Genomic DNA, 26493 nt, shown 5'->3' on the forward strand with positions numbered 1-26493 from the left:
CTGGAGGGGACACAATGGCCATTTCTATTATGGAGGGGGCACAATAGGCATTTCTAATGTGAAGGGGGCACAATGGGCATTTCTACTCTGGAGGTACAGAGGGCATTGCTAATGCTAATATGAAGGGGGCTCAATGGGCATTTCTACTATGGAAGGGGCACAATGGGCATTTCTTCTATGGAGGGGGCACAGTGTACAGAGGACATTACTACTATGAAGAGGGTACAGAGGGCATTATAACTGTGAAGGGGGCACAATGGGAATTGCTAGCACAGAGGGCATTACTACTATGAAGGGGCACAGAGGGCATTATTACTATGAAGGAGGCACAATGGGCATTATTACTGTGAAGGGGGTTGTGGCAAAACCATACTACTATGAATGGGGCACAAATTCACAATGAGGATTATTACTATGAATGGGGCACAATGGGGATTATTACTGTGAATGGGGCACAATGAGGATTATTACTATGAAGGGGGTACAATGGGGATTATTACTGTGAAGGGGACACCATGGGGATTATTACTATGAATGGGGCAGAAAGAGGGCATTACTACTGTGAAATGGGCACAGAGAGGGCATAACTACTGTGAGGGGGGCACAATGAAGCCATAACTACTGTGAAGGTGACACAATGAAGGGATAAGTACTTTAAGGGGGCACAATGTGGACATAACTACTGTGAGGGGGCACACATCGGTATAAAACTACTGTGAAGGTTGTACATAGAGGGTAATACTACTGTGAGGGGGTACAATTTTTGTAAGGTATGGGGGGGGGGGGGTTGCCAGAGTAAGGACTCGCCCCGGGTGCCAAACAACCTAGGGATGCCACTTGTTGAATTTGATAATAAATCTTAGCCCCATTCACGTGGATGTGGGTGAGCTGCAGTACCATTTTAATCTGACAATTGGAGGAGGCAGTCAGTTGTCCAACAGCCAGGTCCAATCTGAGGCTTGTGGTGGGAGGGGTTAATTTGACAAGCCACATTTAGTTTTTTTTTTTGCCTAATTTCTATGTTTACAGGCTATGTACACCTTCGGGGGGATTTTTTATGATTGCATTTTACTCATTTTGGGCTAAAAATAATTTTATTTAATTTGTCTTTATTGAAAATTTTCTGATGTTTCTGAGATGCAAGGGTTAAGAAAACTAGTCTGTTTGCAAGCTGTGACTTTCTGTTTTATTTTAATCCCTGTATCTGGCAGCACATGTATAGCCCTTATCTCCGATCTGACAACTCATAAACACCTTTTTAAGCCATAGTTGTTATCAGTTTGATAAGAACTAAGCTATAATGTGTGTTTATGAAGTCAGGAGATCAGAGATAAGATTCTACATAGGATTTAAAAAAACAAGGAGTCACAGCTTCCAAACAGGCTGATTTTTTTAACCCTTGTAACTAAGAAATACCTGAACATTTTTAATAAAGACCATAAGGGTTTTGGCCCAAAATAAGTAAAATGCAATCATAACAAATACCCCAAAGGTGTCCATAGCTTTTAATGTACCTTTGTTGTAGAATTATGATCAGGATATGTTTTTCAGGTTTAGTTGTGTATCCATGTGCAATGTAACCATGACTTGATGTGAACTTGACCTTATAATATATTTGGGGTTAAAATCTGTCAAGTGAACAGCAGCAGTTTGGCCGGCAGTTTTCTAATTTCTATGGCCTGCTCTGGGCTACTGGTCTTACCAAATAAACATTTATAGTGATCATATGTTTAGACACTCTTGTAATACTTACAACGAAGAGAACGATTAATAAGAAGCAGCAGTGATTCATTGTTTCCTCCATTGTTTCCTTAAATGAAAATTTCATTGTTTTCTGTAAAATAAAATTAAATAAAACAATAACATTTAATGAAGATGTTTTTTTAATCAATTTTGATTGTTTTTATATTTTTCTGCACAACATATCTGCCAAAGATTTCCCCCAAAATTACAGTAAATGTCTCAACCCAGCTAAATCCTATACATTACCTCCGACAACACAGATTGGATCATATACTGTACAAACCCTACGGTAAGTATCTGTAGCACACAAAATAGTGCTCAAATCAGTGCCCAAATATTACAAAGTGGATGTGGATCCATGGGTGTATCTAAGTAGAACCCCTGGTCTTCACCCTAACCCCGGTACAGGGATCTGGACTTTGCTGCAGGGGTACCACCAGGCCACTACTTCCTGGTGTGGTCTCTGTTTAAGTGACTGCTGACCCACGGGGGTCAAGAAACACCGATGCAGAACACCAATGGATCAGGCAAAAGCGTAGCCAGGGACAGTCGAGGTCAGAGTATGAGCAATCTAAATAACAGCCTGAGGTGGGAGCGGGCAGCTCAGGGTCAATACAAGGGTCAGGCAGAGGTTGAGGTTCTGGTGTTGGCTAAGGCTACTTTCCCACTAGCGTTTTGGCTTTCCGTTTCTGAGATCCGTTCAGGGCTCTCACAAATGGTCCAAAATTAATCAGTTTTGCCCTAATGCATTCTGAATGGAAAAGGATCCGCTCAGAATGCATCAGTTCGCCTCCGTTCAGTCACCATTCTGCTCTGGAGGCGGACACCAAAACGCTGCCTACAGCGTTTTGCTGTCCGCCTGACGAAGCGGAGCCAAACGGATCTGTCCTGGCACACAATGTAAGTTAATGGGGAGGGATCAGTTTTCTCTGACACAGTAGAAAACGGATCCGTCCCCCGTTGACTTTCAATGGTGTTCAAGACGGATCTGTCATGGCTAAAGCAGACATAACACAACCGGATCCGTTCATGACGGATGCATGCGGTTATATTTTTGTAACAGAAGCGTTTTTGCAGATCCATGACGGATCCGCAAAAAAGCGCTAATGTGAAAGTAGCCTTACAGTGCCTTGAAAAAGTATTCATACCCCTTGAACTCTTACAAATTTTTTCATGTGAAACAAACAAACTTAAATGTATTTTATTGGGATTTTATGTGATAGACCAACGCAAAGTAACAAGTATGTGTGAGGTGAAAAGAAAATGATACACGGATTTCAAATGTTTATAAAAATAAAAATATGAAAAGTTTGGTGTGCACTTGTATTCAGCCCCCCTGAGTCAATACTTTGTAAGACGACCTTTCGCTGCCATTACAGCGACATGTCTTTTGGGAAATTTCTTGTCATCACAATTCATATGTGTACTACAGAATATAGAGAAATAAAATCCATCTCTCACAGTCTCTACCAGCTTTGCACATCTAGAGGCTGAACTTTTTGCCCATTATTCTTTGTAAAATAGCTCAAGCTCAGTCAGATTGGATGGAGAGTGTCTGTGCTTGCCACAGATTCTCAATGGGATTTAGGTCTGGACTGTGACTGGGCCATCGCCACAGATTCTCAATGGGATTTAGGTCTGGACTGTGACTGGGCCATTCTAACACATGAAGATGCTTTAATCTAAACCCTTCCATTGTAGCTCTGGCTGGAAGTTTAGGTCATTGTCCTGCTGGAAGGTGAACCTCCCCCCGGTCTCAAGTCGTTTTCAGCCTCTACCAGGATTGCCCTGTATTTAGCTCCATCCATCTTCCCATCAACTCTAACCAGCTTCCCTGACCCTGCTGAAGAAAAGCCTCCCCTCAGCATCATGCTGCTGCCACCATGTTTCACGGTGGTGTGGCGTGTTGAGGGTGATGTGCAGTATTAGTTTTCCGCTGCACACATCGTTTTGCAATTAGGCAAAAAAGTTCAAGTTTGTTTTTTTCTGTCCAGAGTACCTTATTCCATATATGTGATGTGTCTCCTTTCTTCTTTCCACTCTTCCATAAAAGCCAGATTTGTGGAGCACACGACTAGTTGTCCTGTGGACAGATTCTCCCACCAGAGATGTGAACCTCTGCAGCTCCTCCAGGGTGACCATGGGCCTCTTGGCTGCTTCTCTAATTAGTTCTCTCCTTGCCTGAGCTGTCAATTTAGGTGGGCAGCCATGTCTTACATTTGCAGTTATGCCTTCCATTTTTGGATGACGGATTGAACAGTGTTCTGTGAGATGTTCTGAGCCTGGGATATATTTTTTTATAACCTAACCCTGCTTTATACTTCCTACACAACTTTATCTCTGACCTGTCTGGTGTGTTCCTTGGTTTTCATATTGCTGTTTGATCACCAATGTTCACAAACCTCTGAGGCCTTCACAGAACAGGTGGGCTCTATTTACTAAGTGACTTATGAAGGCAATTGGTCAGACTGGATTTTATATAGGGGTATCAGAGTACAAGGGGGGCTAAAAATAAATGCACACCCCATTTTTCAGATTTTTATTTATTAAAAATTTTGAAATCCGTGTATCATTTTCTTTTCACTTGACAAATATTTGTTACTTTGTGTTGGTCTATCACATAAAATCCCAATAAAATACATTTAAGTTTGTGGGTGTAACATGTAAAAATGTGGAAAAGTTCAAGGGGTATGAATAGTTTTTCAAAACACTGTATCTCCCTAGAGAACAAAAGGATTGGGCGAAAATATTCATTTCACCCTATCCTTGTCTCCTTTGACAATATCAGTCGGGGGAGACTTGGAAGCTCCCCACAAACATTAGTACTTAGGCCAAAACTTGCCGTTCTCGGTGGGTTCGGCTGAGTATAATGTTTATGGCCAGCTTAATATCCGTAATGGTCACAAGTCTCCATTGCCAGGCCATCTGAAGCATCCCTTTCATCAGGAGCAGTTCAGCACCACAGGTCACACACCCCTATGGCTGGCACTGATGGTTAGCTAGTATCTAAGGCTTGATTCAGGCAGCTATTCCAATTTAAGGCATAAAAAACAGACATATATTAGTCTGTGTGGATGTCCATCTGACATCCACATGCATCCAATTTTTTTCTGCACCCAAGCGCTTGAATGAAAGAGTTTTGAATGGAAAATGGACACAAAAAGTGCATGCTGCAAGTTTCTCTGCACGGGCCAAAGATGCAAAAAGGATATGTATAGTGAATCATTGACTTTAATGTGTAGCTGGGTACATGGATGGAAAATGTGCTAGTCGGAATTAGACCTAAGGGGCCAAACATTTATGGTATGGGATCTACTTTTAGTTGGAACCTGGTTAATCGACCTACTAAAGGGACACGTGGCAGGTAGAGATTGCCACAAGTTTGTATGTCCTTTCTTCAGATGGCCCAGCAACCATATAATAGTGAGAGCAGGTACAGTTCCTTATTGCACCTATGTTGAAGTTTGGTGGACCACAGTAAAGTTCTACTGGTGCAGTGAGCATCAAGGAGCCAGAGCAGAGGGTGGGATTGGGAGTGGACCTGATGATGATGTGTCATGGTGTACTTCCTCAAGCCGTCGCTCCCTGGGGTCAGTGCAGTTGAGGAGGAGGAACCTTTTTTCCTTTGGGCACTCCCTGTAGCCGTGGGCTTCCTGTCTGATGGTGGTTTGGGGGGTGCCCATGGTGTTAATAAGAGATGAGCGAATCGACGTTGACGAAGTGGAATTCGATCCGAATTTCTGAAAAAATTCAATTCGCACCAAATCCAAATTTCCTCACGCTTCGTGGTAACGAATCGCATTTTTTCCTAAAATGGCTGCTGCATATGTTAGGACATGGAGCAAAGAACTCTGAGAATGAGGGATCACCCACAATGCCATGCATGCAGCCAATCAGCAGCCAGCCCTGTGATGTCACAGCCCTATAAATAGCCTCAGCCATCTTGGATTCTGCCATTTTCCAGTGTACTTAGTGCAGGGAGAGACGTCAGCAGGCGCTAGGGACAGTGCTAGGAAAGACTTGAAAACATTTATTATGCTGAATAGAAGTTCAGGGAAAGATCATTAGAAGTGTAGGGAAAGGATAGGGAGGAATTATTCCACTATAAAAGAACAGGATCCAATAGGGGAGGTTACAGCCTGGGTAATGGGAACAATCCTATTACACCTTGCTGCACTGACTGGGGATCCAAATTACCATTATACAGCTCTGTAATTCCAGCAAACCGTTCTTGTTATTGGGGTGCAAGTGCTGTGTGATACAGCCATTAACAGGGGATTATTACAAGGAAATATTTGTACGTCTTATTAGCCGTTGTGCGGTGCAGTTATATGTTCTAAAGCCCTTTTTGACATGTATAAGTGGGAAAAAAAGGGCTTATTAGCCGTTGTGTGGTTGTATAAGTGGGAAAAAAAGGGTTTATTAGCCTTTGTGTGGTGAAGTGAGAAAATTACAGCCATTTTTGGCGTGTATTAGAGGGGAAAAAAATTATTATTTGCCGTTGTGTGGTGAACTGAGAAAATTACAGCCCTTTTTGGCGTGTATTAGTGGGGCGAAAAAAGTAGTATTTGCCATTCAGCAGTGCAGTTATATGTTCGAAAGCCTTTTTTGGTTTGTATGAGTGGCAAAAAAAGTATTATTTGCCCTTGTGTGGTGAAGTGACAAAATTACAGCCTTTTTTGGGGTGTTTTAATTTCCTTTTTATTTACTTATTTGATCTAACAGTATGTCAGACAGAGAAGTGCTAGGCCCTGCACAGGGGAGGGGCAGAGGCCTAAATGTTTCTGGCGCAGGCACAGGTCGCAGCAGAGTAAGGGGGCATGGCAGCAGGGGTCACTTCCAGAGGCCTGAGCTCCCGATGTCATCTAGCAGTCATGTCTTGACCAGCAACTCAGCGGTTCTTAAATGGTTGACTCGGTCATCCACTTCGTCTCAAGTGACATCAGACAAGAGTTGGTGGGTTCGACAGACACAACCCTTAGTTGGCATGGCCGGGGAGCAGGCCCTGTGCCCTCACCTGTCCTCAACCTGCCTCTGTCCTTTTCTGTTCCGTCAGCCAGAAAAGTATTATATGCTGTGGGCTCAACTCCACTATACAGTGAGGACGAGCTACTAGAGGACAGTCAGCAGCTACTGCCCAGCCAAGATCTGGAGGAGACATCTGCCGCTTTCTCCGTTAGGCGGGCAAGTAGTGATGAGGAGAGTGGTGTGGGAGCTGGTGTTGCGAGCGGTCAGGCTCCTGGCTCAGAGACCGTTGAGGAAGACATCAGTGATGTGCAGACAGTACTTGATGATGATGTAGCCGATCACAATTAGGAGCCGGGTGACGAAGGGGCTTCATCATCATCTGGAGAAGAGGGTGGCAGCTTGCGCTTGATGCAGCGGCGGAGCCAGCAAGTCGGTAGTGTGGTCGGGAGTCAGCAGGGTGGCAGCAGTGGGAGCTCGGGAGCCAAACGTGCCCAGGGTAGACCACCAGATTCGCAGGAGCCTACCTTCCCGGAAAGTAGTGGTGCAGCAGTTCACAGAGGCAGCGGCGGTAGCAGTCAGTCAGTCAGTGCGGAGTGTTGGGGGTAAAATCACCTACTCGGCAGTGCGGCAGTTTTTTGTTAAGCCACTGGAGAAGGTAAACATGACCATTTGCCGAATCTGTGGGATGAAGGTGAAACGTAGCCAGGGGTGTTGGCACCATGGCCCTGCGTCAACATATGCAAAGTCACCGTAAAGTGGCCTGGGAGAACTTTGGCTCCAATGTGGTGGTCCAGCCTGCCGCAGCAACCGCTGCATCACCCAGTAGCATGCACATGGTTTCAGGCAGTCAAGGCTCCACAACCTCAGCCAAAGGGAGATGTCTATCCTTTCCATCATCTACTGGTCCTGTTGCTCCTGCTCCTCGCCCTCCTACTCCTCATCAGTCATTCCATCAGCAATCGATCACCGAAGTGATTGCCAAGAGACAGTAACAGTATGCATGCACTCATCCAACAGAGCAGAAGCTGAACATGCTCCTGGCCAAGTTGCTGGTGCTGCAGTCCCTCCCTTTCCAAGTGGTGGACTCTGCACCTTTCAGAGAATTGATTGCTTGTGCCGAGCCGAGGTGGAGAGTCCCAAGCCGTCATTTTTTTCCCCAAAAAGGCAGTACCAGTCCTGCACAAATATGTAGAACAGAAGGTGGGCCAGTCCTTGAGCCTGTCGGTGTCTGCCAAAGTGCATGGCAGCGCCGATGTGTGGAGATGTAACTACGATCAAGGACAATATATGTTCTTTACGGCCCACTGGGTAAATGTGGTTCCTGCCCAGCCAAACCAGCAACTTGGCCAGGTGACGCTGCTTCCGCCTCCACGTTCTCACGCCGTTGGTCCTGAGACAATGTCCGCCTCTGCCTTCTCATCCTCCACCGTGTCCTTTGCCTCCAGTGCAGGGACAATTCACAGTGCTCCTCCAGCATACCACATGTGCAGGGCACGGCGGTGTCACGTCGTTCTACACCTCGTTTGCCTGGGTGAACGGAGTCACACAGGGGAGAACCTGCTCTGTGTCCTTCAACAAGAAATCGAATTCTGGCTTTCTCCGCAACAACTCAAAATCGGAGCCATGGTGACCGACAACAGGAAGAACATGGTGTCGGCGCTGCATCGAAGAGGGCTGAGCCATGTGCCCTGCATGGCATACGTGTTCAATCTGGTTGTCAAGTGGTTCCTGAAGTCTTCCACCCATCTGCAAGACATCCTAAAAATGGCCAGGAAACTTTGCACGCACTTCAGCCACTCGTACACCACCAAGCACACCCTCCTTGAGCTGCTGCGGTCCCCCAACATAGGCTGATATGCATTGTTTCCACCCGTTGGAATTCCACCCTCCATATGTTGGACCGTCTATACGAACAGAGAAACGCCATAAACGATTTCTTGATGATCGAAGCGGACGGGAGTACTCCCCTGTGCAACTTCAATGTCAGCCAGTGGCAACTCATATGTGACACCTGCCATTTGCTCAGGCCCTTTAAGGATGCCACGTTTTTTTTCAGTCGCCAGGACTACGGGATGAACAACGTCATTCCACTGCTTCATATCCCGGAACAGATGCTGGTACATCTGGCTGGTCAGGGGACTGGAGACGTGGCGCCTACATCTCACGTTTGGGGGCTGAACTAGAGGAGGAGGACATTGGAGTACAAGCAATGTGTAGGGAAATGGGTGGTTTTTCTACACAGGTGACAGGAGAGGAGGAGCAGGAGGAGCCGTAGGAGCAAGAGGGAGATGAGGAAGACAAGGCAGATCACCCAGGCAAACCGTGGCAGTATGCAGTGGAGATGGAGGCAGGGAGTCCTTCTGAGTCACTTGCGCAAATGGCCCGCTGAATGCTCATTTGCTTGGGTAGTGACAGCCAAATTGTCACTATTCGGCAGAGGGGTGACCTCTCCACCTTGTTGGACCCTCGCTACTGGTCCATAATGGGGGCCTTTTTTTACAGCCACTGAGAGGGAGGACAAACTGAACTACTATAGAGACATCCAATGTAGTCAATTGGCTGCTGCCTATATGTGCTATTCTCCATCCTCTTGCAGGTATAATTGGGGGGGCCTCTGCTTTCTCGTTCCACTGCAATGGCTGCTGTGGCTCGGGGGGGGGGGGGAGGTAGGAGCAGTACCAACTCCATCAACAGCAGCTTGAGTCTAGAGTTGATGATGAGCAGCTTTCTTAACTGGCCTAGTGAAGAAACTACTTACCACCAGCAGCAGCAGCAGCTAGACCTGGAGCAGAACCAGCTGGTGGCATACTTGGACAGCACCCTGCCACCCCAGATTGAAGATCCGCTGGACTACTGGGCAGCCAAACCGGATTTGTAGCCGCAACTGGCCCAGTTTGCTCTGGAAATGCTGTCCTGCCCGGCCAGTAGTGTGGCATCAGAGCGGGTGTTTAGTGTGGCGGGGGCCATAGTTACCCCAAGGAGAACTCGCCTGTCCACCCAAAATGTGGAGAGACTGACCTTTGTCAAGATGAATCAGGCGTGGATTTCCACCCACCAATGTCTGATGCATCAGATTAGATCATCCATGCTGCCTCATCCAAACCTTGACAAAAGAGACCGGTTTCTTCTGGCTACCTGCCTCAGTTACTATTCTGATGCTGCCACCTGCCTGATGCCACACATCTGATGCCAAGTGCTGCTTTTTACACCCACCATCGTCAGCGGGTACTGTTATTGCCACCCACCTCCCCACTCCGTCACCGGGTCACACTGTTGTTTCCTGATGCTGCTGCCACCTCACCACTCAGGTCTCCTCATGCTGCTGCTGCCACCTCCACACTCTTGTCATTGTGGCCTCCTCATACTGCTGTTGCTGCCACCTCCACACAATGTCACGTTGCCACTCTGTGGGCTCCTCATGCTGCTGCTAACTCAACACTATGTCACCTTGCCACTCTGTGGCCTCCTCATGCTGCTGCTGCCACCTCCACACTATGTCACCTTGTTACTCTGTGGTCTCCTCATGCTGCTACTAAATCAGCACTATGTCACTGGGCCACTCTGTGGCCTCCTCATGCTGATGCTAACTCAACACCATTTCACTGGGCCACTCTGTGGCCTCCTCATGCTGATGCTGCTACTGCCACCTCCACACTATGTCACCTTGCCACTCTGTGGCCTCCTCATGATGCTGCTAAATCAACATTATGTCACTAGGCCAGTCTGTGGCCTCCTCATGCTGCTGCCACCTCCACACTATGTCACCTTGTCACTCTGTGGTCTCCTCATGCTGCTATTAAATCAACACTATGTCACTGGGCCACTCTGTGGCCTCCTCATGCTGATTCTGCTACTGCCATCTCCACACTATGTCACCTTGCAACTCTGTGGCCTCCTCATGCTGCTGCAAAATCAACACTATGTCACTAGGCCACTCTGTGACTTCCTCATGCTGATGCCACCTCAACACTATATGCAAATGGTCCACTCTGTGGTCTCCTCATGCTGCTGCCACTTCCACACTATGTTACCTTGCCACTCTGTGGCTTTCTCATGCTGCTGCTGCTGCTGCCACCTTCACACTCTCACCTTGCCACTCTGTGGCCTCCTCATGCTGCTGCTGCCATCTCCACACCATGTCACCTTGCCACTCTGTGGTCTCCTCATGTTGCTGCTAAATCAACACTATGTCACTAGGCCAGTCTGTGGCCTCCTCATGCTGCTGCCACCTCCACACTATGTCACCTTGACACTCTGTGGCTTCCTCATGCTGCTGCTGCTGCCACCTTCACACTGTCACCTTGCCACTCTGTGGTCTCCTCATGCTGCTGCTGCCACCTCCACACCATGTCACCTTGCCACTTTGTGGTCTCGTCATGCTGCTGCTAAATCAACACTATGTCACTGGGCCACTCTGTGGCCTCCTCATGCTGCTGCTTCTGCCACCTCCACACTATGTCACCTTGCCAGTCTGTGGCCTCCTCATGCTGCTGCTAACTCAACACTATGTCACTGGGCCACTCTGTGGCTTCCTCATGCTGCTGCCACCTCAACACTATGTAAATGGTCCACTCTGTGGTCTCCTTATGCTGCTGCCACCTCCCCACTATGTCACTGGGCCACTCTGTGGTCTCCTCATGCTGCTACATCAACACTATGTAACTCTGTGGACATTTCAAGCTGTTCTCCTACCTTCCCCACTCCATAACTGGGCCACTATTTTGCCTTTTTGGCCTGGTTGACATCATCATTTATTTGACCCTTCTTCTGATCTGTCAGAAGGAAGGAAAAATGAGACACACAACAGACCCTGTCTGTGTAGCAGCTGTAAGGCCTGTATGGTCCCATCAGAATTGGCTTATGATTTGGTAGCCAAAAGCAGGGGTAGGTACAAAACACAGAAGACATGCAAATATTCCATTCACGTGTCATCTCTGTTTTGGATCCACTCCTGTTTTTTTTTTTTGGGCTTTAGTAAAACTGATGGATTACTGACCAAATGCTGACCAAGTGAAGGCGGATGCTCAATAGACAGGATCCATTGTTTGGGGGTTATTGTTCTGACGAATCAGAGGAAGGGCAAAATAATCAGTGATTTCAACACAAACTTACTGCTGACACCCTCTCCACCCTGTCTGGGGGCTCTACTTGTATAAGCGTTTAATAGAACAGGTTCTGTAGACATCTGTCTGGAATCAGCTGACGAATCAGATCTTTCACGCTACAGTAGGATCTTGGGCCTCTGCACGGTTCTTTATACCTGGCTAACATCGACCTGTAAGGCTGAGTTCACACTTGGGTTATTTGGTCAGTTTTGGCCCCGTGACTAATAAGTGAAGTGTGCAGTGATTCTAAGAGCGACGCCTGCCATCTGCGTGTCATACTAACTCACAGTATTGTTTCACTACCACAGCAGACTTCCTATGCGTGTTACTGCAAGACACAGTGTTCTACACCACTATACAGGCTGTCTGCAGCCGGGAAAAAGCTGTTTTTAACGCGATTCGCCACAAAAACATTTAGATCAAATCAAATCTTTTTGGAGAATTCTGCAAACTGTCCGAATCAAATTTTTTAGAAATTCGCTCATCTTTAGTGTTAATGTCCATGTGGGTGCTAGCCAGAGCATGTGATGGAAATGCGATGGAAAACATGTGGTGTTAAATCAAAAGCAAGGCCAGCTTGAACTTAACAAAGTCTCTTTTTACTGTATACAGGATAGAAGTTGAAGTATGTACATCCAGTAAATCTCTTTACACAGTGCAAAGTCCTCCCAGATGTCCCAAGCAGTTGAATATGCCATTGGTACTCAGATTACTCTGGCTAAAATATCTGCTCTAGGGTTCTCTGGCTAATAGCTCTATTCTGGCAACTTTGACTGTAGTGTCCACTATTCTGGGGTGCATAGGATGTCTTAACTTGTTTCCCCTATGCAGCAGCAGGGTCTGGAACATTTTAAGCAAGGTTACCTTGCTGTCTCTCAACTCTAGGAGCTTGTGAAGGTGCTGGAGGCTCCAGGGCTTGTAACTGGAGTCTGAGGGAGAGGAGCACATGAAGTATACTCCCCTACTCCTCCTTATCTACAGCTACTCTGGATGAAATCTTTTGGAACTAGGGGATGGGGCCGGCCCACTCACTAAGCTTCAGAGAGGGCAGGGCCAGGAGAGTTAGTTTTGGCCACACCTAGCTGCTGCTTGGACATACTGGATGTAAGGTGCATTGCATTAACATTGCAAGACATTACAGCAGTACAAAGCCATTGCAGATACCCCCATGCACTGGGGTACTGCACTCGCCAAATATGTATGAAGCTAGTGCCTCCAACGCAAAATCTGTAACTGGGCCATCTCGCTACAATGGGGCCTTTGGGTCTCTCAGCCACCATGACCCAGGTGCGGCAGCTACCTCTACATCCGCTATAGCAACCACTGTGTGGTCTTCCAGGAAATGCTAATCTGCTAGTTGGCCATAACTGATCGAACTGGTGCTTTACAAAGACTTCCTATGGATTTATAGAGCATCCATATAAATTAGAGACACTTTTTTTTTTCTTTGGAAGGGATTTGAAAGCCATTATTCCCGAGTGATATTCCGTTAGTGAATAATATATCATCACAAAACCAAAACTTTATGATATTCAAATTTGGGCAAAGCTTGAAAAATATTGACGGGAGCAGCTCTTAGCATGCAAATTGGAATTTATTCTAATGAGTTAGCAGATTTAACAGCGAGCCGCCTTAATGCCGCTGTAACTAAACCTCGGCGGTATCAATCTGCTGCCCTCCAAGAAGATGTTAAAATATGTTCAGGCACAGCACACCAGTAGCTAAAAGAACACATCTGAATTCCAAGAATACACCATTTTCCCCCACGTATTATAGAGCTTACCTATACTATACAGCAGTCACATGTGAATGAGATAAATAATGAAACGGAATAAGCAACTAACTGTTTAACAATTTTGCTGCTACAAATTTCACACTATTACATATTTATACAATAAAAATCAGATTATACCCCAGGAGACATTTAGCACTTTTACACTCACATGCACCTTCATGCAATTTAATTTCAAAATGTAAAGATTTGTAAGAAATGTAGGAAAAAATAAAGTCAAAACTGAAGCTAAAAGTCTGAGATGCACCATGCCTCAGAAAAATAAAAGTTCAAGATGTGCACCGTTCATTCATGTCTACAACTAGCTCCACACAGTCATCCAAATTAAAGAGACCCTAAGGCCTCTTTCACACGGGCGTTGTGGGAAAATGTGCGGGTGCGTTGCGGGAACACCCGCGATTTTTCCGCGCGAGTGCAAAACATTGTAATGTGTTTTGCACTCGCGTGAGAAAAATCACGCATGTTTGGTACCCAAACCCGAACTTCTTCACAGAAGTTCGGGCTTGGGTTAGGTGTTGTGTAGATGTTATTATTTTCCCTTATAACATGGTTATAAGGGAAAATAATAGCATTCTGAATACAGAATGCTTAGTAGGTGATCAATTGAGGGTTAAAAAAAAATAAAAAAAATTAACTCACCTTCTCCTCTTGTTCGCGTAGTTCACGGTCTCTTTTTTACTTCTTTAATGATGAGCTGTTGGCTAAAGGACCTTTGGTGACGTCAGATCACATGCTCCAATCACATGGTCCATCACCGTGGTAATGGACCATGTGATTGGAGCATGTGATCTGACGTCACCACAGGTCCTAGCCGATAGTTCATCTTTTAAGAAGTAAAGAAGAGACCGGGAACTACGCGAACAAGAGGAGAAGGTGAGTTAATTTTTTTCTTTTTTTTTAACCCTCAATTGATCACCTACTAAGCATTCTGTATTCAGAATGCTATTATTTTCCCTTATAACCATGTTATAAGGGAAAATAATACAGTGAATAGACTGTCACCCAGCAACCATGCGTGAAAATCGCACCGCATCCGCACTTGCTTGCGGATGCTTGCGATTTTCACGCAACCCCATTCACTTCTATGGGGCCTGCGTTGCGTGAAAAACGCAGAATATAGAGCATGCTGCGATTTTCACGCAACGCACAAGTGATGCTTGAAAATCACCGCTCATGTGAACAGCCCCATAGAAATGAATGGGTCGGTATTCAGTGCGGGTGCAATGCGTTCACCTCATGCATCGCATCCGCGCGGAATACTCGCCCGTGTGAAAGAGGCCTAAGTTACCATGATATAAATATACTCGCAGTTTCACTCGTTCATTAAAAAGAAAAAGAAAACACCCCTGAAATGTGACATCAGATGTAAGTATTTGATACACTGGTGATTTTGTATGTTCTCCCACCTACAAAAAGACAGAATCTAGAAAATTAAAATCCAGAAAATCACATTGTATGATTTGTAAATAATTAATTTGCATTTTATTGCATGAAATAAGTATTTGATCACCTACCAACCAGCAAGAATTCTGGCTCTCACAGACCTGTTAGTTTTTCTTTAAGAAGCATCCATACCTCTGCACTCATTAACTGTATTAATTGCACCTGTTTGAACTCGTTACTTGTATAAAAGACACCTGTCCAGACACTCAATCACACTCCAACCTCTCCACCATGGCCAAGACCTAAGAGCTGTCTAAGGACACCAGGGACACAATTGTAGACCTGCACAAGGCTGGGATGGGCTACAGGACAATAGGCAAGCAGCTTGGTGAGAAGGCAACAACTGTTGGCGCAATTATTAGAAAATGGAAGAAACACAAGATGACTGTGAATCTTCCTCGGTCTGGGGCTCCATGCAAGCTCTCACCTCCTGGGATAAGGATGATTCTGAGAAAGGTCAGGAATCAGCCCAGAACTAAACAGGAGGACCTGTTTAATGACCTAAAAAGAGCTGGGACCACAGTCTCAAAGATTACCATTAGTAACACACTACGGATATATGGATTAAAATTCTGCAGGGCCTTCCATGTCCCCCTGCTCATGCCAGCACATGTCCAGGGCCATTTGAAGTTCGCCAAAGACCATCAGGATGATCCAGAGGGAGAAGGTCATGTGGTCAGATGAGACCAAAATAGAACTTTTTGCTATCAACTCTACTCGCCGTCTTTGGAGGAAGAAGAAGGAATACCAAGAATACCATCCCAACCGTGAAGCATGGGGTTGGAAACATCATATTTTGGGGATGCCTTTCTGCAAAGGTAACAGGACAATTGCACCATATTGAAGGGAGGATGGATGGGGCCATGTATCGCAAGATTTTGGGCAACAACCTCCTTCCCCCAGTAAGAGCATTGAAGATGGGTCATGGCTGGATCTTCCAACATGACAATGACCCAAAGCACACAGCCCGGATAACCAAGGAGTGGCTCTGTAAGAAGCATATCAAGGTTCTGTAGGGGCCTAGCCAGTCTCCAGACCTGAACCCAATCGAAAATATTTGGAGGGAGCTGAAACTCAATGTAGCCAAGTCACAGCCCTAAAACCTGAAAGATCTGGAGAAGATCTGTATGAAGGATTAGGCCACAATCCCTGCTGCAGTGTGTGCAAACCAGGTCAAGAACTACAGGAAACCTCTGACCCCTGTAACTGCAAACAAAGGTTTCTGTACCAAATATTACGTTTTGTTTTTCTATTGTATCAAATATTTATTTCATGCAATAAGATGCAAATTAATAATTTACAAATCATACAGTGTGCTTTTCTGGATATTTTTTTAGATTCTGTCTCTCACAGTCTACAAAAAAAATACAGACCTCTCCTTTTTTTGTAGGTGGGAAAACTTGCAAAATCTCCAGTGTATCAAATACTTATTTTCCCCACTGTATTTTCTCTGATTGGGAAGAGGGGTGATGACATGAAGAAAAGTTCCTGTATCACACCCCTTGGCTCACTGAATGCTGCATAAGGGAAGACACAGTAATACCAGACACTGTTCTTCTTTCTTCCTGCTCTTAAGGATGGAGTAGAGTTAAAACTTCTGTTTTCTGAGATTTCTGAGTTGTGTTATCTAATCTAAGCAAACACCTTCAATTGCTTATCAATGGCTTTTGTCTCAAGATAACGCGATGAGTTAAGAAATTTGAGTTAAGAGCTGGTGTAACGGGGTGCCGAAGGCGCACTTGGTCTCCCATCAGCCGCAGACCTGTTGCTTAGCTTCGGGAGCGAGGATCTGTGTTTGACCTCGTTCCCAGGGCAGCTTTGCTAGCTGGGAGGCTCCCTGCTCCTAGGTCTGCCTTGAGCGCCGAGCTGATCACTCGGTGCTCGACTGGTCGGTCTGTCGGTCATGTGATGCTGGCCACGTCACATGACCCTCACTCCCCACTATAAATACAGGCAGCCTGCTGGCCACAGGTTGCCTGTTAATTTTAGGTATCTGGTGATTGTTTTGTTCCTGCATACTTACCTGATCCTGTGTTCCCTGACAATTCTCTGCCTGCTCCTCCTGTACTGCGCATCTCTCCTGGTATCCTGACCCCGGCTTCCACCTGACGATTCTTTGCGAACTCCTGTTGTACTTCGTTTCTCTCCTGGTATTTGACCTCGGCTTTTCCTGACTATTCTCTGCTCATTCCTTAGTACTGCGTAGCTCTCTAGGTATTGACCCGGTCCGTTCACGTTCCGTTATTTGTCTTGTCTGTCTTCCCAGCACGTATACTAAGTTAGGGACTGCCGTCCAGTTGTCCCCTGTCATTAGGACTTGCGAGGCAAGTAGGCAGGGCCAGGGGTGAGGGTGGAGCGCAGTGGTCACTATCCTCCCCCCTGTGTGTAGTGTACGTTACCGTCACAGCTGGAGTGCTAACCCTTTCTGCTGCTGCTCTCTTCCTATCATCCTATTATAGCTCAGGGATGCGTCCTTTCTGCTGCTGCTCTCTTCCTATCAAGGGTGTGTGTCCTTTCTGCTGCAGCTCTCTCCTGATCACAGCTCAGGGGATATGTCATTTCTCCCTGCATTTGTCATAGCTTCTAACAGTAGATACAGCTGGTGGCAGTTGAAGGATGGAACTGAGCATGTGTGACCACCAGTAGGTGGACCTGCACATTACTATACAGATTAAACACTAGGGCGCACCATTATATCAAAGAGAATATCTATAACTGGAGCATTTTTGTATCAGAAAGTAAATTACAAAAGTAACTTGTTTTCATGCTGAATTAGTATTGAATTAACATTTAAAAGAGGCGCAACCCCTTTAAAGATTTTATGCCAGATTTCATTTAATGGGAGTTGTTTAGCATTAGAGTCTGCATTTCTCCATAAATAGCCCCACTCTGTGGCTAATGTTTGGTATTGCATCTCAATTTATGCAAATGTTCCCCATGGACATGAGTGGAAGAAAGCATTATTCTAGTTCTGGACAATGCCTTTAAGAGATAAATTTGTGTTTATACTAGGTCATGATTAGTGTCATGAAGTGAAATTCGATCCGAATTTCAGCGAAACCTTGATTCGCCGCGAAGCCAAATTTCTTTGTGCTTCATGGTTGCGAATCTAGTTTCCCTGAATGGCGGTAAAAATAAAAAAATCATACTTACCTCTTCTGTGTGATCGCAAAGAGCCGGCCACCGCCATCTTGATTGAAGATCTCGCCCGAAATCCTGCGCACGGTGACATATGATGTCACTATGCCGGCCAACGTGGCGACGTCATCACGGACCGTGTGAGATTTTGCGCTAGATCTTCAAACAAGATGGCGGCGGACGGCTCTTTGCGATCAAATGGATGAAGATAATTATGATTTTATTAATAAATAAAAAAATGTATACTGTGTTATTACTGTCAGATGAACACGGCATCTGAGGGGTACAATGACGGGGGGGCAGCGCAATCGCCGCTCCCTGTCATTGCACCCATGATTAGCGCAGGACATAAAGGGGTGCCATCAGATTGAAAACTCATGGTCGCTTTCTCCAGGACACAGCGCCACTCTTGTCTTTGGGCTGTGTCCCATAGACAAGAGTGGCTCTGCGGCCTACACAACGAGCCATGGCTTTCTAGCCTCATACGAACACTTTAACTGATCATCTTACAAATAGTTGGAGAATTTTTGCATTTACTCAGCACGAAGCGAGACGCTAAATCACCGCCTTCATTGCCATTAATTTAGTAAACAGCTTGGAAATAAATGCCGCTATTAAGTGAAACATTTTTTCACGGTTTTAGTGTAATGACAAATGGGCAGATCTCTTAGCTAAGCAGTGAATTATCCACACAAAGGGCAGCAATTTAATTAAAACCGGCCAGCTATGGGACAGGGGATATTTCAAGTACTGCCCAAATTTGAGCCATTAGTCATTAGCGACTAAAACCGTGTAAAAAGCACCAGAAGATCAGCGCGGTATAAGGGCACGCTTATTAATAACATATGAACATCTTATAACCAACATCTAATTCAGTGGTCTCCAGATGGCGGCTGTTGCTTACATTTTTTTTTCCAGGAGACTAGTTTTTAAAAATGTTGGGGGGGGGGGGGGAGAATGGGTTAAAAATCACAAATAACCCTTCTTGCCTCGACAATCTTCGCTCTGGTTCCCGCCGTTCTCCCGGGCTCCACACCCCAGAGATGACTGCGCTCTGTGCTAATCACTGTGATTGGCTGAGCGAGAAATCCAAGCCATTTCCTCGTGTCGAGCCCAGAAACAGGAAGTGGAGAGTTTCAGGAACAGGAGCAGAGGTGGATTGTTCTTTTTTGACCCATTTTTATTTAAAAAAATGTATTTTCTTGGAGATCCCCTTCCACTGCAACTCCCAATATGTCCAGGGTTAATGCCTAATAATTCTTATTGTGTTCAGCTACAAAACTTACCCATGGACCCATAATGCACTTTGCCATCACATTCCTCCAGTTTTGTACAGAGGTTCTTACTGTCAGATTAAGGGGGCCCAGGTGATGGAGGGGGCCCGGGTAATGGAAGGGGCCCATTCTGGCTAGAGAGCGTTAAAAAAATTATAGTCTCCTTAGCCCACCATTTTTCTATACTACCAAGAAGGTTATCGTTTCCCCCTTCCAACGCACTAGACTACCAGGGATGTTATCATTAACCACATCAATGCCCTATACCACCAGGGGTGTTATCATTTAACCTTTCAACCACACTAGACTACCAGGGATGTTCGCCCCTCTTGTTGTTTAATGTTGTGAAGGGGTCATTGATAACCTCCCTGGTGGTGTAGGGCATTGATGTGGTTAATGACAGTTAGTGCTACATAGCCCACCAGGGATCATTAACCACATCAATGCCCTATACCACCAGGGAAGAGAAGTCACCAGACGGACACCGAGAAGAATTGTGCGCTACACAAGGAGCTTCTAATAAAAGGTGTTTATTAAACTGATCAATGAAATAAAAGCAAAAAACAGACATGCTACGCGTTTCCACTGTCTTCATCGGGCCCTTATACCACCAGGGAGGTTATGATTAACCATTTACACCACAGTAGACAACCAGAAATGTTACCATTAACCCTTTGACTCTCATTGGTTATTTAGTGTTATGAAGGGATCATTAATAACCTCCATGGTGGAATAGGGCATTGATGTGGTTAATGACAGTTAATGGTACATAATCCACCATGGGATGGATGATATTATTAACAACATCAATGCCCTAATATTCTTCTTTTTTTTTTTTGCACAAAATTATTTTTATTACATTCAGAGACAATAGATCCTAAATAAAATAAATATATATATAAAACATGTAGAGTATTCTGGAGAATTAACACCTGGTAAATAATCACCCAGAGATCCCGGAGTGTGACTAGAACATTTGGGTAGTAAGAGACTGGAGTGCCCTCAAGAGGTTATGGTTAACCACAGATTTAAATTGAAATAAGGACCAATGTGTCCTAGAACAGTCTGGGGAAGGAGAACCTGAGACCACAGTGACTTCCTTTGTAGCAAGTCGCACCTTTGGAAAGCTAGAAATTCCACATGTGGCCTGCAGAAAGTTCAAGGAGTAATTTTTGTGGAGTTCTCATTTAGCAATGAATGTTATTTTGCCATATGCCATATGAAATGTTCAATACTAAGCAGCAGGGTCATGGAAAGAGCGCACAGGTGGTTTTTCAGGTACCTCAATCCAGCAAATGTAAAGTCCATTGTGGCTCATCATGAGGAACAACCTATCACTTGAAGCCTTAGAGGTTTGCTGGGGGTCATGACAGGGACACACTTAGAGCTTAGATTTCCTATCACATAAGGTGCATAGACATTAGGTCATCAGTTAGGCAGAGCAGTGTTGCATTTCCTTTTGTTACCCACCAGGAAAACTAGTATATTAAGGGCACTGTATGTAGTGGTGATAAAAAAAACAGTTCAATAGTACAGAAGATATTGAGCTACATAGAAACAATGCACAACTGCATATGTAACAAATACAATTACGTAGCACTGACTTTAAACCGAGTGATTTTACCCTGGGACACCACTATTACCTGAGGGCAATGGAGACAAGAAGTATAATAACCAGCATAGTCTATGTGCGCACTGAGGTGCACGCACACATACACAGATACACCACGTTCCATCTATCTCTGCAGGGCTGCACAGTATGGTCCTGACAGCAAGGATTTTTAGGGGCAGTGGGATTGGAGTGAAAGCTCAGCAGAGGTGTAAAGGAGCTCAGTCGTGAGCACCATCTCCAGCCTCAGCTTATATATTGGAGCTCTCTGCTCTTTTGTCTCCTCGCTGACATCTTCTTCTTTGTTGTCCATCTGAGGATAAACCACCACACATAGCTTCTGGCCTCCACGTGTCATTGCATCAACAAAGTTATTGAAGCATTGGGGCTTATTTTGCCAATGGACCCCAAGGAAGTAGACAGGGACTCCAGTCAACATGATGGCTAGGCCTATTCCGCAAACGATGGGTTCCGACCACAGACTGAAGACAAGCAGAAAAGCCCAGAAGAGGAGGTAGATCACTGGAAATATGAGGTTAACCTTAATTGGTCGAGAGATGTCTGGCTTCTTCCATCTCAAGACAATCTGTCCAGCAACAGTAACACCGTAGAACAGGTAGTTGATGAAGCCAACATAATTGATCAGAGTATACATGTCACTAGTCACCAACATGAGTAAGGTGGAGAGGCACGTGAAGAGAAGTGCTGGGATTGGGGTGCATCGTTTGATGTGGATCATGGCTAAGATACTTGGTAGATGACCCTCTCTAGCCCCAGCAAAAAACAACCTGGAAGAAGTAAAGAGAGATCCATTGACTCCTCCAAATGTGGAGAGAGCGACAGATATTGGCATTATCCAGGCCATGACACCTAGCAATTTTTCACCAAATGTCACAGCCACGGCATTGGAAGCCAGTAGCTCCTGAGGGGACATAGCTGTCACATAGGCAATGTTTGCAAAAACATAAACAAAGGTGACAAGTGGAATAGAGATGAAGATGGCACATGGGAGATTCTTGTAGGGATTCACCAGCTCCTCTGTGACGTAGTTAAGAAAGTTCCAGCCACCGTATGCAAAGGATCCTTGAAGGAATGCCAATGCAATGAGACCAATGTCTGGCTCCTGGAAATTCTCAAAAGCGTTCTTTGGTTCCAGCCAGAAATATTCCCCTTTACAGATCTGGACAAGTCCCATGATTATAATCAGTCCCAATGCAAGCAGCTTCCCAGCTGTGAATATGTCTTGAACTCGGGTGGCCCATCGTACGCTTGCACAGTTCACCCAAGTGAGCAGCACTCCTGCAGTACAATGGAAATATGCCGAAAAGGTAACATGTATTACATAATGCTCTCTTCCAAGTATTCTCCTCACAAGAATCGCTGTATGACCTCAAGCAGTGATTTGTTTCTCCTGCTCCAGTTTAAATAACACGATAAAGTTCTCACTAGGCTGCATGCATAGCTGCTGGTGATGTGATGTCACTGGCTCCCATGGTTTAGTTTGTCCTATCCATACTCCAATACTTGGAAATCACTCATGTATGTGTACAATGTCCTGAGGATCACGGCATTCTGCCAGGCAACTTGTTTTCAAGCTCAGAAGAAATTGGAAGACAGATGGGAGGGAAGAGAATATTAACCAAAAATAACATAGACAGACCGCTGCCAACAGACGGAGTCCCGACTCCGGTGCGAAACAGGTTGGGAAGAGAGGTTGTAGTACATAGTTTGAAAAGGTCAATGCAATGACTGCCTGGTTTGTAGGATAGATGACCAAAACCGCAATCCAGAGCCGGAGGAAACCCGCTAGTCCACCAAAGATGTCCTTAACATATGAATAGTCTCCTCCAGATTTGGGAATGGTGACTCCAAGCTCGGCATAACATAGGGCACCCACTGCAGTGATTACTCCAGTGACAATCCACACGATGAGGGCCATACCCACTGACCCAGCATTTTCAAGTACTCCCTTTGGAGATACAAATATCCCAGAGCCGATAATATTTCCTACTATAATGCCACAGGCACTTACTAGCCCGATCTTCTTAAGAGCCACCCCACCTCCTCCTCCTCCAGCACTTGAACCAGAGGCAGATTCCTGGGCCTGCTCTTCAGGAATCTTCTCAGCACTAGTTCTCAGACGGGCACCTTCTGCCATCTTGTTTGGCAAATTGACAATTGTATATCAGAAAAGAGTAGTTCTTCACCCGCAAGACCTGCTCCTGGTCGCTGCCCTCAAGGTGTGCTCAGCATGTCGGCGGGAGAAGTCAGAGCTGGCTCATCCTAGCCCCGGGCTCCGGAGTGCTGCCGCCGGGTCACCTTCATGTATGAGGCTGATAGAGCAGCAGCAGCGGCGGCGGCGCCCTCCTCCTCTCACCTGCACCCTCTGCGCCCTTGCTGTCCTCAGCTCTGTGTCCCCTAATATTCTTCTTATGTAGCCAATGTATGAACCAGAAAGTCCTTTTTTCAAAGGAGAGTCGCACAGAAAAATGATATTGCGTATTCCTGTCCACCTCAGTGTAGGCGGCATATGTTGTAGATGTCCACATTGTTTGTTAAATCCAGAAGAGAAAGCTATTATTACTCCTTATTTCTATATTATGCAATAAATATATACAGTATATACCAAAAAGTGTCCTTTTTGAAGGAAAATCAATATTCAATGATTATCAATATCACCCAGTAATGGTATTACTTCATGATTGCTTTTGTGTTTCTAATCGATGATCATGATTTTAAAGCTAATAAAGTTGATGAATCAATATGCATGATTACTAATAAGAAAATCAATGTCTGTGAAAAATAAAAGTCCAGGGGTCCAATTGTATTCATAAATCTGTATATAAAATAGCTAAATCTCTTGATCCGGATATAATTCATCAATATTCATTCACACTGCCTGCATAATATATTCCTATTTAATGTCGATCGTAGTATGGATAGCAGTCGATCTGTTTTTGCTGCTATACCTTATACAGTTGCAAGAAAAAGTATGTGAACCCTTGGATTTAATAACTGGTTGAACCTCCTTTGGCAGCAATAACTTCAACCAAACGTTTCCTGTAGTTGCAGATCAGACGTGCACAACGGTCAGGAGTAATTCTTGACCATTCCTCTTTACAGAACTGTTTCAGTTCAGCAATATTCTTGGGATCTCTGGTGTGAATCGCTTTCTTGAGGTCATGCCACAGCATCTCAATCGGGTTGAGGTCAGGACTCTGACTGGGCCACTCCAGAAGGCGTATTTTCTTCTGTTTAAGCCATTCTGTTGTTGATTTACTTCTATGCTTTGGGTCGTAACGTCCTGTTGCAACACCCATCTTCTGTTGAGCTTCAGCTGGTGGACAGATGGCCTTAAGTTCTCCTGCAAAATGTCTTGATAAACTTGGGAATTCATTTTTCCTTCGATGATAGCAATCCATCCAGGCCCTGACGCAGCAAAGCAGCCCCAAACCATGATGCCCCCACCACCATACTTCACAGTTGGGATGAGGTTTTTATGTTGGTGTGCTGTGCCTCTTTTTCTCCACACACAGTGTTGTGTGTTTCTTCCAAACAACTCAACTTTGGTTTCATCTGTCCACAGAATATTTTGCCATTACTGCTGTGGAACATCCAGGTGCTCTTGTGCAAACTGTAAACGTGCAGCAATGTGTTTTTTGGACAGCAGTGGCTTCCTCTGTGGTATCCTCCCATGAAATCCATTCTTGTTTAGTGTTTTACGTATCGTAGATTCACTAACAGGGATGTTAGCATATGCCAGAGACTTTTGTAAGTCTTTAGCTGACACTCTAGGATTCTTCTTCACCTCATTGAGCAGTCTGCGCTGTGCTCTTGCAGTCATCTTTACAGGACGGCCACTCCTAGGGAGAGTAGCAGCAGTGCTGAACTTTCTCCATTTATAAACAATTTGTCTTACCGTGGACTGATGAACAGCAAAGCTTTTAGAGATACTTTTATAACCCTTTCCAGCTTTATGCAAGTCAACAATTCTTAATCATAGGTCTGCTGAGAGCTCTTTTGTGCGAGGCATCATTCACATCAGGCAATGCTTCTTGTGAAAAGCAAACCCAGAACTGGTGTGTGTTTTTTATAGGGCAGGGCAGCTGTAATCAACACCTCCAATCTCATCTTATTGATTGGACTCCAGTTGGCTGACACCTCACTCCAATTATCTCTTGGAGATGTTATTAGTCTAGGGGTTCACATATTTGTTCCACCTGCACTGTGAATGTTTACATAGTGTGTTCAAAATCCCACGTGGTTGCGCTGTGTTTGATCTCCGATATAAAGCACTGTAAACTTCGCATGTTTGCAAGGGTTCAGAGGTCATGCTGCTTTATCTAGTGGCACATAACAGTTATGACGAGGGTCTCTCTGGATTGCAGTAATACCAGCAGTACCAAACGTGTTTCGGAGCGACAAGCTTCTTCTTCAGTGGCATCAGTGGAGCCACTGAAGAAGGAGCTTGTCGCTCCGAAACGTAAGATCATGATCATGTATTAGAAACACAAAAGGAATCATGAAGTAATAACATTACTGGGTGATATTGATAATCTTTAAATATCGATTTTCCTTCAAAAAGGACACTTTTTGGTATATATATATTTATTGCATAATATACAGTAGAAATAATGAGTAATAATAGCTTTCTCTTCTGGATTTAACAAACAATGTGGACATCTGATGTGGTGGGTTCCTGTCCTTCTCAGCTAATGAGATACACCTACAACATATACCGCCTACACTGAGGTGGACAGGAATACGCAATATCATTTTTCTGTTCGACTTTCCTTTTAAAAAAAGGACCTTCTGGTGTATACATTGGCTAGATAAGAAGAATATTATAGCTTCTTCCTCTGGAATTAATAGTATGGATATTTGATGGGATGGGTTCCTGTCCTCCCCAGCCAAAGAGACACCTCTGCAATCAATACTGAGGTTGACAGGAAAACACACTATCTCGTTGTTGATTTTAATTGGGTACATTTTTATATTTTCTCTATATATATTTTTTATACATTTTTACTATTTTTCATTTTTTCATGATAGAGACATATCCTCCCTGGTTTGATTCATACGCCACTTGTTAAACGTGTTCAAATCTAACAAAATGAAAACATGTGCTGCATGTTTTCTCGCCTGTAAATCAAATTAAATTATAAAAAGATCTGCATTCAATTTATTCTATTAAATCATAGAACATCCATGGAAACAATAACTTTGCCAGAAAATAAATGTGTCAGCAAAGTAAATCCCGACGGCCAGTCATGACAGCAAATGTGGCTTGATCGAACAGTATATTTATTTTCAACAGAAAAAAGTCTAATAGATAAATAGAAAGATAGATAATATGAGTTAGATAAATACTGTAAATAGATAAATAGAAGGATAATGTTAGATAGATAGATACTGAGATGG

General features: G+C 44.8%; 2 protein-coding genes across 2 annotated transcripts in view; both read right to left on the bottom strand.

The window, feature by feature from the left end:
* Positions 1-26493, bottom strand: part of CALCR (calcitonin receptor) — a 366429-nt gene that overhangs the window by 195219 nt on the left and 144717 nt on the right. The window contains exon 2 of the mRNA XM_040431198.1: positions 1754-1834. Coding sequence (XP_040287132.1) covers positions 1754-1828 — 75 coding nt within the window. The 5' untranslated portion in view covers positions 1829-1834. The remainder of the gene's footprint in view (positions 1-1753; positions 1835-26493) is intronic.
* Positions 21095-23485, bottom strand: LOC121000632 (large neutral amino acids transporter small subunit 2-like). Its single transcript, XM_040431197.1, has 2 exons — positions 22723-23485; positions 21095-22368 (listed from the first exon to the last, which is right to left on the bottom strand). Exons 1-2 carry the CDS (start codon positions 23228-23230, stop codon positions 21245-21247), a joined length of 1632 nt encoding a protein of 543 aa, XP_040287131.1. The 5' UTR covers positions 23231-23485; the 3' UTR covers positions 21095-21244.

The sequence above is a fragment of the Bufo bufo genome, chromosome 5 (genome assembly GCF_905171765.1).
Source record: "Bufo bufo chromosome 5, aBufBuf1.1, whole genome shotgun sequence".
Lineage (NCBI taxonomy): Eukaryota > Metazoa > Chordata > Amphibia > Anura > Bufonidae > Bufo > Bufo bufo.